This window comes from Rousettus aegyptiacus, unplaced genomic scaffold (genome assembly GCF_014176215.1).
Source record: "Rousettus aegyptiacus isolate mRouAeg1 unplaced genomic scaffold, mRouAeg1.p scaffold_m13_p_11, whole genome shotgun sequence".
Lineage (NCBI taxonomy): Eukaryota > Metazoa > Chordata > Mammalia > Chiroptera > Pteropodidae > Rousettus > Rousettus aegyptiacus.
The window spans coordinates 15,964,528-15,982,397 of NW_023416286.1; the positions used below are offsets into that span (position 1 = coordinate 15,964,528).

At 37.5% G+C, this 17,870-nt stretch overlaps 2 protein-coding genes and 1 pseudogene across 3 annotated transcripts in view; 2 read left to right on the forward strand and 1 right to left on the reverse strand.

Annotated features, from left to right (window-relative positions):
- MRPS31 (mitochondrial ribosomal protein S31) overlaps positions 1-6,133 on the reverse strand; it is a 38,331-nt gene extending 32,198 nt beyond the window's left edge. Inside the window, exons 1-2 of the mRNA XM_016120005.2 lie at positions 5,939-6,133; positions 2,537-2,821 (exon numbers count right to left, since the gene is read on the reverse strand). Of these exons, the coding sequence (XP_015975491.2) occupies positions 2,537-2,821; positions 5,939-6,063 (410 nt within the window). The 5' untranslated portion in view covers positions 6,064-6,133. The remainder of the gene's footprint in view (positions 1-2,536; positions 2,822-5,938) is intronic.
- A 97-nt stretch (positions 6,134-6,230) lies between these two features.
- Positions 6,231-17,870, forward strand: part of SLC25A15 (solute carrier family 25 member 15) — a 47,627-nt gene continuing 35,987 nt past the window's right edge. For both annotated transcript variants that reach the window (XM_016120011.2, XM_016120008.2), the window contains exons 1-2: positions 6,231-6,359; positions 8,059-8,122. The gene's annotated coding sequence lies outside the window, so the exon portion shown is untranslated. The remainder of the gene's footprint in view (positions 6,360-8,058; positions 8,123-17,870) is intronic.
- Positions 14,812-17,481, forward strand: LOC118609350 (annotated as a pseudogene).

Genomic DNA, 17,870 nt, shown 5'->3' on the forward strand with positions numbered 1-17,870 from the left:
GTGTGCTCTGTAACCCATTCTTTCCCTGTTCCTGAGTCCCCTGGAACTGCAGTGAGACCTGGGCTACATCTGTGGCACCTGTCTCTGTTCTTCCCTTTCCCATCCTCTTACACCCACTTTCAGATGTTTCAATGAGAGGCTCTCATAGACATGGTTATGTGTTGAGCAGGGAATCCTTTGTTGAATTATAGTTGTCCAACTTGTGATCTTCAAGGGGAGAGACCCGGAGGACCTCTCATGATGCCATGCTGCTGATATCACCAAAAAATATATTTTAAAAGCTCAAAACAAATGTACTTCATTCAACAATCTTTGATGTAGAACCAAGCTTACTCTTTGAACACAGGACCAATGACAGAAGTTCCAAGATATATCATTCACATATATACCACATGCTAGTATATTCTCCAATATTTCCAATTTCAGTTTCTTTAAGTAGAAACATGGAATAAGAACTTAAAAATACTTACGAAGTAATGTGAGTATAGAATTTTCCTAAATTTTTATGCTTGTCTCATTTATACTTATTTGGAAAGCAGTTTCAAAAATTACCTTTACTGAATCTTTGCACAGCATTCAACTCATTTTAACCACTTCTACAAGAGTTAAATTGTACAACTATAATAAAAAGCACACTGGGTCATAAACAGGTCTGAGAACTAAAAACACACCTCACTCTGGGTGCACGTGTATTAACTGTTCTGTAAACACATATAATATTTTATTTTGTTTCTAAAAGAATAAAGAAGAGGTAAATATTATGGGCTCACTGTTTGAATTAGCTAACTCTCTACCACCCAACTATGCTTTCCAGAGGTATTTTTGATACGTGTTACAATGTAGAAAACAAGAGATTCTATAAAAATTCTGGAAATAATAAAAAATCAAGTCATTCTGGGAAAGAGGAACCTACCATATATATTTATTCTGCTAAGAGAAATCAGTAATGAGGTTCTTAAAGCCATATACCTTATTACTTGAATCAATAATGTCACTGATGCAAGACATTTAATAATCACTAAAACAAAATACTACTATTTAAACTACAACACAAATGCTAAAGTATCACTGATTGCTCTTAGAATCTGTGAAATCTAATACTCTTGACAAGCACAAGTAATTACAATATTTTGAGAAAACCACATAAGCACAGAACACTGATAATTACAGGTCAAAGGAAGTCATAAAACAGTTGTAAACAACACACTAAAATTCCATGCTAGGTGGAATTTTTTAAATGGAAATTTCACATAAACAAGTCCTTCAGAGGCATGAAGCTACCTTCAAATTAGGATGTAAACTATTTGTTAAGTAACAACTTAAAGAGGCAAATGAATGGCAGATAATATTGACTAACATAAGAGAATGTGTGAAATTCTCAATGAGATCACTGCTCTTACCTAGATTGTTTACAGATATCCCTTTATTTAAATATAGGGCAATAAAAGCATTTTTCAAGAAATTATTAGAGTCTCTGTTTACAAATTGATATTTAGTCTCCATTAATTATCTCCCATGTAGTCTATTTTCATTTAAATTTTTACATTAAAAAATTCTGCCAGAATGTGCAGAGCTTTTATTTAAGTCTAGGTCAGACTTATTGTTGACCACTGCCCACTACCCCCTTACCTCCTAAAGTACACTGCACTGTCACTCAGAAGTCTCTAAGAGTCCACACGTTTGCTGTAAGTTTGTCTAGCCTTCAGAAAATTCACCATAACATCAGACAAAATCCACATAAATAAAATAGATTGAGCAGTGATCACTGAATAATGTAAAATTTGTAAATTATATATAATGGTGTATAATAATGATTGTTTTACTTTTAAAAGCTTCACTTTACAAAAGGCTTCAGTGTAGGTTTCACGTATCTAGCTTCTAAATACACTTAAGATGATCTGTTTGCAGATATTTAGTTTGTAGTTTTTCTGGAACACAGTTTCCATGTCTCTTTTATAGATGAATGAGTATTCCACAAAAATGCAAATCTATGAATCCATTTGGTTTAAAGACACTGGTAACAGTATTGTTAGATACTGTGCTAAATCCTAGAAGAGAAATAATGAGGCACACAGGTCCTGCTCTAAAGAGATATCTTTCCAGCAAGGGAGATAAATCAAGCAAGTGGAAAATTAGGTAAAAGGTAAAAGAAATTTTTTTTTTTAATGATAGTGATGATAGGGGAAAAAGCAGAGATAAAGGTTCTACCAGACTAACTAGTATTGAGATACTTGCTAAAGGCTATGAAAGGACAAATGGGATCAGGGACAGGAGGGTTAGGGAAGCTTTGCAGAGCCAAGAGTTGCTACATGGTTTAGAAGGCAGATAAATGTTAAAAGGCAAAAGAGAATGTATTTATCAGGCCTAAACAAAACAGAGGAAGATGTATTTAGAGAAGAGTAAGCGGTCTAATTTGAATTTAAAGAAACATTTGCAAATGGATGAAAGATTGAAAATTTTTTTTTTCTGAAAGAAAAAACATACTAGAATTTCAAAAATCACTTTTAAAGAACATTCAAATTGTAATTTAATTTACCTCTTCTTTGTAGCATCTTCTGTAGCTTTTTGGAGCTTGCCGGTTGTAGCCTCCAAACTTTTAAGTGGTCTTCTGTTGGGTGGCTTTGTGGTTTGTACATTTACTGTACTTAATTCAACTTTCATGCCCTTAATGATATTTAACAAGTCCTTTTTTGTATTTTCTTTTACACTGTCTTGGCTCTCTGTCTCCTTGGAAATCTCATGGATTGGAACGGAATGCCCATCTTTCTTGCTATAGGTCACATTGTTAGTGCCAAAATATCTTTGGATCTTATTTTTTGTCCTGGAAAGATATAGTAAAAAAAAAAAAAAAAAAAAAGTGAAAAATATAATGCAAAGCAATAAAGAAAGGACTCGAAAAATGTTTCCATGTGTTTCTAAATTTTTCAATTCAAGCACTTCCCTTTTGCTTTTTTTTGTTTGCGGCACAATTAACATATAACATTATATTAGCTTCAGGTGTACAACATAATGCACTGATATTTGTTTATATTGCAGAATGATCTAGTGCTTCTATTATTAATATTAACAACCATAACAACAGCAATTTAACATTTATTGAACATATACTATGTGCCTAACTTTACGCAACATATTTTTGGTAAATTTTCTCATACCCACATCAACTCCATAAGGTAGGTATTATTCCCATTTTGCATTTAAGAAAACTGGAAACCAGAGAAGTGAAATAACTTAACCAAGGTCATGAAGCTTGGCTCTCACTAAGGCCTAAGAAACACTGGTATGCCACGAATGGGTTAACAGGTGTGCTGAGACATTGAGCACCTAGTCCTAGTCCACAGTGTGACTGGGTGAGGCCTGGAATGCTGGGGCTCCTGTCTCTTACATCCCTCCACTCACCTTAGGGTTAGGTATAAATATCACTTTGTGTTTCATGGTGTTAAAAAAAAAAAAAGGTTTCAAAACACTGACATCATTCACAAATTTCAATTTATTATTCTCAAACTCAAATCTGACTGCCAAGTCCTTGCTCTTAATAAAATAATACCTCTTTAAAAAGTCATAATTAAACAATATGAAAATAAATTTCTATCTAAAAAAGGTTATTTTCTTTTTAAAAAAAAATTCTGAGTATTATTCTAATGTGGTCAACTTTCTCACTGTGCTATGTGCCATTTAACCAATTGCCATTTTTAGCTAAATTAAAATGAAACAGAAAAAATTGTTTTTCAATATTCATTAAAGAACTTTAAAAACTAATAAGTTAGTTTCAGTAAGAAAGCATAGCGTAAAAAAGTCGTTCATTAAATATAGTGATTATCTACTCTGTGCTGGGCACCATCCTAGGCATTGATGATATCCATCAGAGTAAATAAGAATTTTATTGTCCCTATCTTTATGAAGCAAACAGGATAGATCCCTGTTTCTCAAACTTTAAAATGCATAGGAATTACCTGGAGGACGTGTTAAAACACAGAGTCTTTGGTCCCATCAAGGAATTGTGTTTCAGTAGCTTTGTGAAGGATTCAAGAGTTTGCATTTCTAAAGAGCTTTAAAGTAATGCTGATGGTGCCCATCAGAGGACCACCTGAGGATCACATTTAAGTAGCTATGTGAGGCATTTTATTTAAATTCTTACAATCTTATAGGACAGGTTTTATTATTCCTGTTTTACTGAAGAAACTGCTGCTCAGAGGTTAATTGTTCCTAACCTTTAGAGGTCATGTGAATCACCTAGGGAGCTTATTTAAACCTTAGATTTCTGAGATTCTTAGTTGGTAACTTTGGAATGGCGTCCAAGGACCTCCATTTAGCCAAGACCCCAGGTGATTCTGATGCAACTGATCTCAAGACCCTGCAGCAGACCCTAGGTTAAATACTATATTAACTTCTCAAAGCTAGCAAATGGTAGTGCCAGTTCAGAAACCTTTTGATGAAAAATAAAATGGTTATTTCCACAAATGCTGAAACAAACTATTTGATCTGCTTATAAAAATGTCGGAGGCTAACACATGAGGCACTTGAAAATTAGAATGAAAAACCCACTGCATAACTAGTATCCTTATCATCAGTACAAAAGACCCTATTTACTCAGCTTAGAAAAATGCTCTAATTATTTCACATGAAAATTTTAATTAAAGTTATAACAGAAAGGTGGCAATCAGGAGAATGAATCTCACGTATAATCCATACTGCAATGCTTCCTTCCAAGACTGATATATTACTGTTGAAAGTATATGTATACCAGGAAATCATGTATCGGAAGTAACTCGGTAACACTAAAATGATAAAACTCTAACCCTAACCTCCCACCTGAGCTTGTTTCCACTGAGAACATCTCACCAGCACTTCAAATGCAACACATCCAAAATCACTTTCAAGAGCTCCCCTCCCTTGGACTTCCCATTTTTCACCCTTCTGTGTTGAATGGGCCTCTTACCATAAATAGATATTTTGTATTCTAAAAACTATTACATTTTAAAAGCTTTCTCAAAGCTGCTCCTCATTCTTCTGTTAACATTAATGGTACCCTAATCCTTTAAGGCAAGCAGATGAAATCTCTGCTGACTATTTTACCCTTATCTCGTCTTATGCAAGATCCTATCAAGTCTATCTGTGCAATTTTTCTCTATCCAGCTACTTCTTCCTACTACCAACCTGCTTCAGCGCTGTACTTACCACAGTGGCCCCAAATTGTACTGCATGGAATATATACAGTAGAACTAAGTTTTCACAATCATGAGAGTTCTCAGAGAATAAATATCAACACTAGGTATGCCGCAATGCCTCTTCTTGCCTGGCTAAATCCAACCCGTGGTCCGCCTTCAGATTTTATCAAACTTCTTTTCCAGAAAGGATCTCTGAAACTCTCCTACCATGGTTAGGCATCCCTATTTGCTCACCCAGCAATTACTTGTTACTTGAGCATTCTGTGCCACCTGTACTATACTCAACTATTACTCTACCTGAATTGCCTACTTGATGTAACTATAAGCTCCGTGATGGCAGGGCTCTTATTTGGGGCTTAACACCAGTGCTGGCATACTGTAAGCACTTTCAATAAAAAACTAAAGTACAGGTGGAATCAAGAATGAGACCATCACAGTCTTGGGAGGCAAAAATAAATAAGTAAAACTTCTCTTCTGCAGCGTGGCTAAAATGAGGGAAGTGGCAAGAGGAATGAGATGCTATGTGTAGTAAAAAGAGCACAGGACAGCAGACCAGGCATGTAACCGTAGTTGTTTCCCACGGACACTATGACCTTGGGCAAGCCATTCTCTTTCTGAGATGTCCCTTTCCTCATATTTAAAGCAATGGCTTCCAAAATTCCGCAGATTATAACATCGACCTCAATAAGCCGGAGAATGATAACTGAATGTAGGGGAAGGGGATGGGGATTGCCAGGTGGCCTGAAGCCAACAGCGCTGAAATGCGGTACCTGACCGTTCCGTGCAGAGCACTGAGCAGCACAATCGCAGCCGCCGACGCCTCTGGGCCTCCGGAGCACAAATGGAGACGCGAAAGGGGAAGAAGAGGCCGGGTAGCTGAGACTCTTGAAAACATTGCAGAGAAATGAAACGGACAGCGAACCAGAATTAGAGTGTAACCTGCACACACCTCCCCCTCCTCTCTCTTCCGTTTCCCAGCCTGCAACGTTCCTCTTCCTTCACGTTCCGGTGGACAACAGGGGTTGGTAACTATGTTCCGGGCTCTCCCGCGGCTCCACCTTCCCGGCGATTCTAGCCTCAGAGGTGGAGTCGACCGTGGAGTTAGTTCAGTGAGGATTCACTGGTTGAGAAGGGACCCGGACGCGAGAGCCGAAAAAATGGAGGGAGTGATCAACTGTGCAAACACTGCAGGTGAGGCCAGTAAGGTGAGGCGGAGGACTGACTCTACCGTGTGGTGTTTAGGGGAGAAGATCCACAACATCCATCATATTCTCAAAATGATCCAAGAAGTTTTAAAAAATTACCTAGGACATGCTTCCCGATAAATTAGTATTTCTTTTCAGTTCCTATTCTTGATATAGAGCCAAAACATGATTGTGTGTGTGTGTGTGTGAGTGTGTGTGTGTGTATCCCCCCCCCCCACACACACACCCACCCCAGAAACGGCTTTAGAGATAAAAAGATGTAAGAGAAAGACTTGGCATTTTCCTGGCCCTCATAAAAGCAGTGAGCAGTGGCCCAGAGAGATGAGGAGCTCTCAAATCTGGAGTGCATGAGCATAAACCCTGCAAGAAATTCCACCTAATGGGTCATGTGGGAACCTCTAGTTTAGAATTCTGTACTGGCAGTTGAGTATTTTCTCTGCCATTTCAAATGAGAATCAGGATTTGTGGCAGTTTTTTTTGTGATGTTGAAAACCCAGCTTAATTTGAAAAGATATTGCTAAGATCCAGTAGTCCTGACAGACCTTTTTGACAATGCTGAACATAGTACACTCAGGGATGCTTTCCTTTGTCTTTGCATTTTTAAAATTGAAGTATAAATATAACTTAAATACAGAAAAGCGCATAAATCATAAACATGTTAATGAGAACTTGCTTAATGAATTATCACAGTTAATTTGCCCATTTAAACCACCACCCAGATCAAGACATAGGACATTATCAGCGAGAAATACTTAGTTTGATATCATTTGATATCCAGTAGAAAATCCATCCTCAGTATAATGAACAATCCATCAAAATCCCATTTAATAGTTACTTCATCATTTTCCAATTTTTTATGTATCCTTCAGATAGGCTCTTTTGGGAAAAAAAAATAGCGACAAAGGAGACTGAAACTTCCATCTCAAATTCACAGTTTCTCTAGGAGAAGATCCTGTCCCAATTATCCTGATCTTAGTCAACTCTAAGGCAGTGCAGACCCTAAAAATTGCCTGCCTGCTGCATGAGGGGAGACAGGCTGTGACCTATATGAGAGTGCCTGGCTGAGGGTCATGAATGGGGATTGAAATTCAGCCTTGCTCTACTATCTAGCCCCTTCAACTATCTCTTTCTAAAAGAGATCTTCTTTGACTAGCTTGTTTAAAGTAGCCTCCTAACAGAGATTGCAGTTGTCCACCAATTTCTTTTCTCTTATTCCTCTGGAGTCTTAGCTGAACACATGCCCACAACAGTAGCGACTACATTTCCCAGCCTCCCTTGCAGATAGGTATGTCTAATCAATAGAATGTAAACAAGCGATGTACCTTTTGAAAAATGGGCAGGCATTCCCCACAACGTTTTTCTCTTTCTTAGTTGTAATATAAACAAGATGATAGTAGCCGAAGCAGCTAGAGAATTGAGAGATAAAAGATTGCAGAAATGGTGACAGAGCCATCCTACCTCTGTCCTCACCAACTTCTCTAGACAGTTACAAAGGAGAAAACACTCCTATCTTGTTTAAATGTATTTTTGAGTTTCTTTGTTACAAGTAGCCTAGATTGTATCTTAACTAAGGTACCCTCTATGTCAAAACCTTATTTCATTTTCTACAGTGTTGCTATCTGAAATTTGTAATTGTCTCATGTATTATGTGCTTAAACAGTTATCATGCTCTGTGTTCCATAAAGGTATGGACTTTGTCATTGACTGCTGCAATCCTGGTTCCTAGAGCTGTGCCTGTCAAAATATTTGGTGAGTAAATTAATTATTTCCAAGTACAAAGAAAAAAAATAAGTGCAGAGAGTTTTAAGTAATTTTCCCATCTTCACACATCTAGTAAATGGCAGAGCTGGATTCAAACTCAGAACCATCTAACTCTGATATTCTTGTTCATTCTAGAATACCTGAGGGTTTCTCTGACTTTAGTCACACATAAAAGTAACATGGGAGTGCTTGCTAATACACATTGCTGAGTAGCTCAGACACTGATGCAGAAGATCTGAAGCTGAGAGTCTAACGAGCACCCCCAGGTGATTCTAATGCAGGTGATCCTCAGACAAAATTCTGAGAAACACTGCACTGACTCTATGGCTTAGCTATTCATAGCTCTGCATACCCTTAGAACATACATAAAGAAAAAGTGAAATATTTGGTGCAGTATTAAAAGTAATAATCTGAAGCAACAGATTATTACTTGGATGAGTCTCGAAGGCATTATGTTAAGTAAAAGGAGCCAGACCCAAGATACCACATACTGTGTGATTCTGCTTATATGACAATATAAAGAAGACAAAGCTATAGGGACAGAAATCAGAGCACAGTTTACCACAGGGTGGGGATGGGAGGAGGGAGGTAACTAAGTATGAAGAAACTTTGGGGTTATTGAGATACTCTATATCTTAACTATGGTGGGGGCTATGGCCTTTCACGTTTATCAAAATTCACACACCTGTACAGCTAAAAAGTGTGAATTTTACTGGATATAAATGATATCTCAATAAACCTGACTTTAACAAAAATGATAACTAATAGAGTAGTTCTAATTGGCCACAGATACAAGAGAACAATACATTCTAAAAAACATAAATAAATCTGTACTTTGAAAAACTATAACTTATGCAGTTGTCCAGAGCAACCATTTATGGGGGCAACAAAATTGTAGCCTTGAAAGTAAAAAAAAATTTCCCCTCTTTTTCTTCCAGCATTAATTCATCGGTCATTTTCTTCCCATTGCCCCCTTGAAATATATTTTCTAGAAAAATGTGTTTTTGGCAAGAGGCAGCAAATCAAATGAAATAGGTCCTGATCTACATCAGTGACTTTGTCCTAAAAGTCTTATGAAATTCTACACTAATTAACTTGACAAGTCTTCTATGGAAATGAAAAAACAAAATCACTCTGTGTTCCAGTTATCAATTGCTGCATAACAGACCATTCAAAAAAACTTAGTGGCTTAAAACAACAATATATTAATCTCTTATGGTTTTGTGGTTGACTAGGCTCAGCTAGGTGGTTCCCGCTTGGGGTTTCTAATGAGGTACAAGTCAGACAGCAACTAGTCTGGACTGGATATCCAAGATTTTTTTTTTTTTTTCATTCACATAACTGATGGCTCATCTGGAATGCCTGCAAGAAACAGGGCCTCCCTGTCTCCCTCTAGCCCCTGCATGGCCTCTGAAGAGTAGCAGAATATGCTACCCCAAAATATGCAACTTTGGTATAAGAATAATTTTGAGTCACTGTGGATAAGAAAAGTTTTCTGCCTTCCCACTATCTGCTTAAAAGTGGGACATAAATTTGTAAAGTTGTTTCCCTTCCCTTCTCTACCAGGAAAAAGAAAAGTTAATTACTGGAGACAACTCTAGAGCTTTATCAGCCCAAAGATGTCACTAACTGGCCTTTATCTTAGTCCCACTAAATATGTGCCTTCCCACAATTTGCTACCGTAAAAACTTAAAGCCTTTGCCTTTGTCCTGTCACTCCTTTAAAATTTTATGGTTCTTTTGTTAAGATACTATATAAACCCAAGTTCTAACCCAGGTTATGCATACTATAGCCCTTTGACTTACTTATCTCTGAGCACTCCCGTGTGTGGGATACTCATGGTAATACACTTTTATTTATTTTTCTCTTGTTAATATGCCTTTTTTTTTCCAGTCAGATTTATGGATTCTAGTCAATGAATCTAAGAAGAGTAGAGGGAAGAGAGGTTTCGTTCCTCCCATACACTTCTCTACCTGGCTAGCTTGGCCTTCCTCACAGCACGGCATCTTAGGGGATTTGGACTTCATCCATAGAAGCTGGTTTGCCTTAGAGCAAGTGTCCCACAAGGCCTAGGCTAAAGATGCACAGCTTTTTATGACCTAGCATTGAAAGTGATATACCATCACTTCTGTGACGTTTTATTGGTGAAAAATGAGTCACGGGTGCAGCCCAGATTCTAAGGAAGGGGAATCCACCTTCCTTCAAATGCCGGGAGGAGTGGCTCATTGGGAACCATCTTTGCAGACTCACTACCACATCTTAGCAAAGCTTTTATTGTCTTTTCACTTTATCAATCTATACTGCCGTTGTTTTTTTAACTTCCAACCATCCCAATGGTCTTTTAAGAATTTCATATTTCAATTTGTATAGTTTTGCAAGGAACTGTCATGTACATTATTTAATTTGATCATCATGATGACTATTGGGGTAGGTAGAGCAAGGGTTTTTATCCCCAATTTACTAATGGGAAAAACGAGTCTCAGAGGAGTTAGGTGAGTCAACCAAGTTACACGTAGCAGCACCTGGCTTTTCCAGAGCCAGAGACCAGTAAATGCTAGCTCACAAGCCTCCCAACTCCTAACCACGGTTCTTTCCCTGGTTCTTACACCTGCTCAATGGCGTGTTTGTGTTCCATTGGCATTATTCCAGTCTGAATGTGGTAATTCAACTGGCAACATCCATGTGCTGGCGTCGCAAAACCATGCTTCTGATATTAGGGTGGTAAGACAAATTAAGAAAGAGCAAAGAAAACTTTAGGGACTTATCTGCTAGAGAGATTTTATTTCGAATGTGTTTTAAATTAAGGTTGTAGGTGTTGATTGCACTAGTTAAAAGAAAGAGCTTTACAATTATACTATTGGAAATTCTCCTGCTCTGGCGCAGATCAGCAGTAGTTGTAGACTATAGAGCTATCACGAATCAGCTTACACTAAGTAACTTTTTAAACCAGTCACTTATCTTCCCTCTCCTTCCATCTTCCCTTCCTTACTAGGATAATAAATGAGTAACAAATGGCCTAGTTTAGATTTTACTTCCCCTTCTTTTTCTTGGTTAAAATTAAGTCCTAATACTTGCTGAAATAGCTTAAAGTCAGAGGTAGAAGAGAAACAGTTATCAAGGAGACTGTTTAAGGGAGGCGACTGATGCTTCGATAATTGTATTTTCCACAACAAGAAAACCTTGTATTGGTAAAATAAACTTATAAGTCACTGTATTGCAGTATCCAGTAGAACAAAGATGATTATTCATATTCTTTAATCAAATAATGCTGTGGCAAGAAAAATAAACATGTTTCAAAGATCACTTAAGCCCTCCAACCGTCAAACTTGATTTTGATTTATGTTAAAGAGGAGATAACCCTTTTTGGGAAAAGTAGTAATAAATTTACCACCATGCACTAATGTTAAAGCTGATCTCAAGGTGACTTCAAGTCATGAATGCTTAAAGGATTGTGAAGAAGACAGTTTGCCTTTTCAGGTTTCAAATATGTATTGGTGACGTTGTTTAGTGTTAATGGTTCACAATACTAAGCAAATGTTAAAGTTAACAACAACAATAACAAAAAGAGAAGGATATCCTGCTGTATTCTGGAGGGTTGGTTTCCTGGGTCTCCTTACCTCCTCACTACACAGAGATCTGGTGGAGACAGGGCCTCATACTATTAGCAGGTATTACAGCTATGGAAAGGGCACCACGTGGCACAGATCACCCACAAAATTCTCATAATTAGAGCAAAATAAACTCTAACATGTTTTTAAAACTATTTTAAAAATTTTCCAAGACAATAAAATCAAGAAAAAGGAGAATAAAGCAGTCACACTAAAACAGTTTAGCTCCAGTGTTAGAGTGGACATAGCAGCACCTGGCTTTTCCAGAGTGGGCGGAGCCAGAGACCAGGCTCCACCCACTTCTGTGGGACTTGGTAAGTTTTCTTATCCTCTCTGGGTCTCAGGTGTTTTATCTGTGGAAGGGGTAATAACTGCAGTACCTACCTCACAGGGCTGCTATGAGGATTAAGTGGGTTACAGTATTTATCCGTGTTTGTAACAATGACTAGCACACAGTGAACACTATACATTTGGCTACTGTTACAGTATATATTGAAAAGTGGAATGTTAATATCATTTGTTTTATTTAAAATTAAAGAAGCTGTGGGGAAAACAATTTTATTTTTTAAAATTAAATAATTTTGAAATAATTTTTGGCATACATTAAAGTCACAAAAACAGTACAAATATTTTCCTTATATCCTTAATAGATTACCCAAATGTTAGCATTTCACCACATTTGTTTTCTCATTCTCATTCTCTCTCCCATAATCCTTTTTCTCAAAACATTTGAGAATAAGTTGCAGACATAATACCCTTTACCTCAAAATAATTTTGGGTGTATTTCCTAAAACAAGGACATTCTCTCACAAAAGCACAGTATAATCATAAAATTAGGAAATTAACATTGATACAATACAATAATTCAGTCTACAAAGTTTATTCAAGTTTCATCATTGTCACAGTGATGTCCTTAACAGCAAAAGGCAAACTTTTATTTTTCCAGGCCAGCACCCAGTGAGACATCACTAGTTGCATTTAATTCCATCCTCTTTATCCTGCTTGATTCAGTTCAGTTCTTCAGTCTGTCTTTGTCCTTATGACCTTGATGTTTTTAAGTTCAGGCCAGTTATTTTGCAGCATACCTCACATTTCTTTTTACGATGTTTCCTAGTCATTATATTGAAGTTACTTATTTTTGCCAGAAGAACCACAGAAGTGAGGTGTGTCCTTCTCTGTGTTTCATATCAAGAGGAGAGATGTTTATCTGTCCCATTACCGGTGGTATTAAAATTGATCAGCTGGATGAAGAGGTTCACAGGGAGAAGTCTGGAAAGGTCCTGAGCACTGGAGCTTCTGTCCCCATTAAGTTGGGATGTGCCACCTGTCTGGCACATAGATGTGTTCACCAACTCTGAAGTTCCTGCAGAAAACAATTTTGGTTGAGAATGTGAAATCTAGATGGCTAGTAAACAACTGTCTTTTATTTTTAATTAAATTTATTGGGGTATTATTGGTTTATAACATTACATACGTTTCAGGTATATAATTCTATAATACATCATCTGTGTATGGCATTGTGTGCTCACCACCCAAAGTCCAGTTTCCCTCCTTTGACACATATCTGACCTCTTTTACCCTCTTCATTCTCCCCGTCCTTCTCTCTGGTAATGATGCTATTTTCTGTGTCTATGAGTTTGATTGTTTGTTTTATTTGTTCATTTGTTGCTTTCTGTTTTATATCCCAAATATGAGTGAAATCATATGGTTCTTGTCCTTTTCCACTAGGCTTATTTCACTTAGCATGATACTCTCAAGATCCATCCATGTCATTGCAAATGACAGTTTTTCATATATATTTTTTTTACGGCTGAGTAATATTCCATTGTATTTATGTACCATATCTTCCTTATCCAGTCATCCGTTAAAGGACACTTAGGCTGTTTCCATGTGTTGGCTATTGTGAATAATGCTGCGATGAACATAGGCTCCCAGGTTGGGTGCATATACATTAATAAATGTTATACATTTTTGATGTATTATCACCTATATAAAGTGTCCATCTTTGTCTTTTGTACACCCACTTTACTTTAGATGCCATTTTCGCTCTGAATATCTTGTTTCACCCCTTTACTTTGAGTCTATGTTTGTCTTTGTAGTTGAGATGCATTTCCTGAAGGCAAAATATAATTGGGTCTTGTTTTCTAATTTATCCCTCTATTCTATGCTTTTTAATTGGTGAATTCAGTCCATTTACATTTAGGGTTATTATTGATATACCAGGTTTTCCTATAGCCATTTTATCTTTTGTTTTCTGGTTGCTCTGTGTCTCTCCATTGTTTCTTTTCCCTTGTATTTGTTTGCTATTTTAGTTTAGTGGCATTCTGTAATTTTTTCCTCCCTTTCCTCCTTTTTATGTTATGCATCTCAGTTCTAGATATCTGTTTTGTAGTTACCATTAGGATTATACAAAAAAAAGTTTCATATGTACAACAGTCCTTTTTATTCTGATTGAATCTTATCCGCGTTCCCCTTGGCAAGTATAGTTCCCCTCCCCCTTTTATTTTATTTTATTTTTTTTGTTATGCATTCATTTTCATATTACAGAAGCTATAGGCTTTTTTAAAAATGCTTTTACCCCTTCAACTTTTATACTATAATAGGTGTTTAATGTCCTATTCCAAAAAAGATTTTCAACTTCCTACTTCTGTCTGTCTCTTAGTCATCTCAATCATAGTTTTGTATCCTTTTGTGTTTTTGTTTCAAGTAGAAGAGCTCCTTTCAACATTTCTTATAATGGAAGTATTGTCATGATAAATCTCCTCAGCTTTTGTTTGTTTGGAAAAACCTTTCTTTTTCCTTCATACCTAAAGGATAAATTTGCTGGATAAGTTATTGTTGGCTAGTGATTTCTTTCTTTTACTAATTTGAAAATTGGATTCCACTCCCTCATAGCTTGTAAAGTTTTTGCTGAAAAGTCTGATGATAATCTAATGGGATTTCCTTGATAGGTTACAGTCTTTCCCTCCCCCACCCCGCCCCCTGGCTGCCTTGAGAATTCTTTCTTTGTCATTATTTATTTACAGTTTTAATATAATGTGCCTTGGAAAAGGCCTTTATGGATTGAGATAATTAGGTATTTTTTTTTAAATTCCTGGATTCCATGGTTCAGTTCTTTCCATAAGGTTGGGAAGTTCTCATTGATTATCTGTTTGAATAGTCTCTGTTCCCTGTTTCTCCTCTTCTCCTCTGGTATACTCATTATTCTTATATTGCTCTTTCTAATACATTCAGAGAGCTCTCACAGGGTTTTTTCATTTTGTAAACTCTCAATTCTCTTTCTTCTTCCACCTGAATCATTTCTAGATTTCTATCTTCAGGATCACTAATTCTTTCTTCCATCTGTTTTGTTGTATTTTCTAGGCTCTCTAATTCAGTCTCCATCACATTTATTGAGTTCTTCAGCCCCAGAATTTGCTTGTTTCTTTTTTTATAGTTTTAATCTCTTTGGTAAAGTACTTCTTTTGTTTGTCAGTTTTATTCCTGACCTCATTAAACCGCCTTTCTGAATTTTCTTGTAGCTCATTGAGTGTTTTTCAGAACTGCAGTCTTAAATTCTGTTGTTTAACTTTCAGTCTTCCATGTCTTTGAGTTTGTTTTCTGGAGACTTTTCATTTTCTTTTTAACTACCTTGTTAACTTGGTTATTCATGGTACTTGGTGGATTATTTCACTACTTGGGGATTTGAGGCATTGAAATCTTTAAGTACTATTTAGCGGGTTAGTGAGTAGAAGTCTTTATTTTTTTTTCCAGTAGATGGTGCTATAGCGTAAGTTTTTCTTTTCTGTTTCCGCACTCACTGCTGGGACTTCTGGGATCTTGGTGAGGTGGTGTTGTCTGGGCTATGGAAAATGCTCCGTACTCCCCGAGGAAGTGGGCGTCCCCTCTGTGACCAGGCGATTTTTGTCTCATGGCAACAACCCCATGGTGGGGTGTAGTGGGCAATGGGGCTTCGGACCTGTGAGCTTCCAGTGCTGCTGCCTCATAACCAACCAGAGGCTGCTAGCCACACTGTACTATCTGAGGTGTCCCAGCTGCCTCTAACAAGTTCCTCCATGACAGTTGGGAGTATAGGAGAGGAAGGGTGCGGAATGAGTGGGTAAGGGAGGCAGGTTCGCTCATCTGTGGCTTTCTTTTTTCCACTGGGTTTAGCCACGGTATGTACCAGCCACTCAGGCTGCAATGTTGCTTCTGTCCCTCTGATCAGCTACAGGCTGCCAAGTGAGGGCAGTGATCTGACACCTCCTTTGCTACCAGGTCAGCTGGAGCCAGGTGGGCAATAGGACTGGTGTTGGTTTGTATGTCTGAAGCTTTATTTTTTCTCTGGTAAAAAAAGGCAGCTGGCTAATCTCGGCTACTACACCTTTGCACAACATCTCACCCCTGTCACTGGGCTCAGCTACAATGTGTACCCACCATTCAGGCTGGAATGCTGACTTTGCCCCTTTGGCCCTTTGGCCAGGTGAGGGATGCAACCTGACCCTCCACTGCTACCCTATTAGCTGGGGCCCACAGCCAGCACTGAACTACATCTGCACTCCCATCTCTGTGCTTCCCCTTTCTGTCTCTCCTGCTCACTTTGATATGCTCATCTTCAGATTTCTCAATGCATTGATCTCTCACATATTTGTGTGTTGAGCAGGGCATCCTTTTTTGAATTATAGTTGTCCCACTTGTAACTTTAGAGGGCAGACCAAGAAGTCATCTTATTCAACCATGATGCTGACATCACTCAAACGCTATCCTTTATAAGGATGTCTTCTGATTTCAAATGTAGCACTTTTGGAGAACACCAAAGCCAAATTTTGCAGCAATTAATACTTCTGGACCTAACAGTGAATTTTCATCAGATCTCTGGAATCTATAATTCAAAGGCAGAAATCTAAATAAAAATAATACTAATATGCTCTGTGGGACTGCTGCCATGCCACCATCATGGACACCAGCTGTGTGTAGCCTATCGAGCCAGCCAGAGTCACCAAGGTGTTGGGCAGGACAGGCTCAAGGACAGTACAGTGCATGCTGTACTCATGGAATTCGTGGACGATGAACCATTCCATCATCCACAACATGAAAGGCCCATGTGTGAGGGTGACGTGCTCACCTTATTGGAGTCAGAGTGAGAGGCTCTGAGGCTGCCCTGAATTTGTGTCTGGGCCCACTACTTGGACCATGGGGCTGATCTTCGACTATTAATAAAGCATTTATATTGTATGTAAAAAAATACATTGATATTACACTCAATTGTATTACAAAGCAATAAGTACACTTAGCATTGGTTGTTAAGAAGTTTTTAAAATATTCTGAATTTTAGCATGTTCTTGAATGAAGCCAGTCTGAAAGTTTAGGAAGGGTCATATCCTGAGACATAGATAGTCATTCTTGGTTCTCTGCAGCAGGATGGGAGATAGGAAGTACCAGAGTGGAGAATTAGACCTGCCCTCCAGGGTCACAGGGGTGCAGATGGGCAAGGGTTGGTCTACCTGCCAGAATGCTATATTTGAACCCTATGGTGACAGCTATTTGGGTACAATATAGTAGTTATGTTTATTGCCATATAACACACACACCACCCAAATCATTGATATATAGGGTTGGTATATATATATATGTATATATGTATACACACACACACACACATACACACACATACACACACATATATAATCTATTATATATACATATATAATCATACAGCTAACATATGTGTATAATCGTATATGTGTGTATAAACTACTCTGATTTCAAAGCACTCTGTGAAGTTTGTCAGCTAATAAATAAAAGTGAGATTCAATGATGAGTAGTTCACTAAGCTGAAAATTGTTATGCATACTGTAAATAATTATATAGAAATATTGAACACAGACTAAATTATACAAAGTTACGAAATAGCAACTAAGATAGTAAAATAGCAGGTTAGCTTAATGGTGCACACAGTTTCATTTCATCATAATGTATTTCTTTTCCTTAATATCTAATCTACTCCAGATTCATTTCTTACATTATTTAAATTTTATGCTAATTTTATTAAATTCCTTAGATCTAAGTAAGTAGTATATATTGGGAAGAACTAAACAAATAATGCACCTAGAAAGATTCGGTAAAAGTTAGAAACGATCTGCCAATCT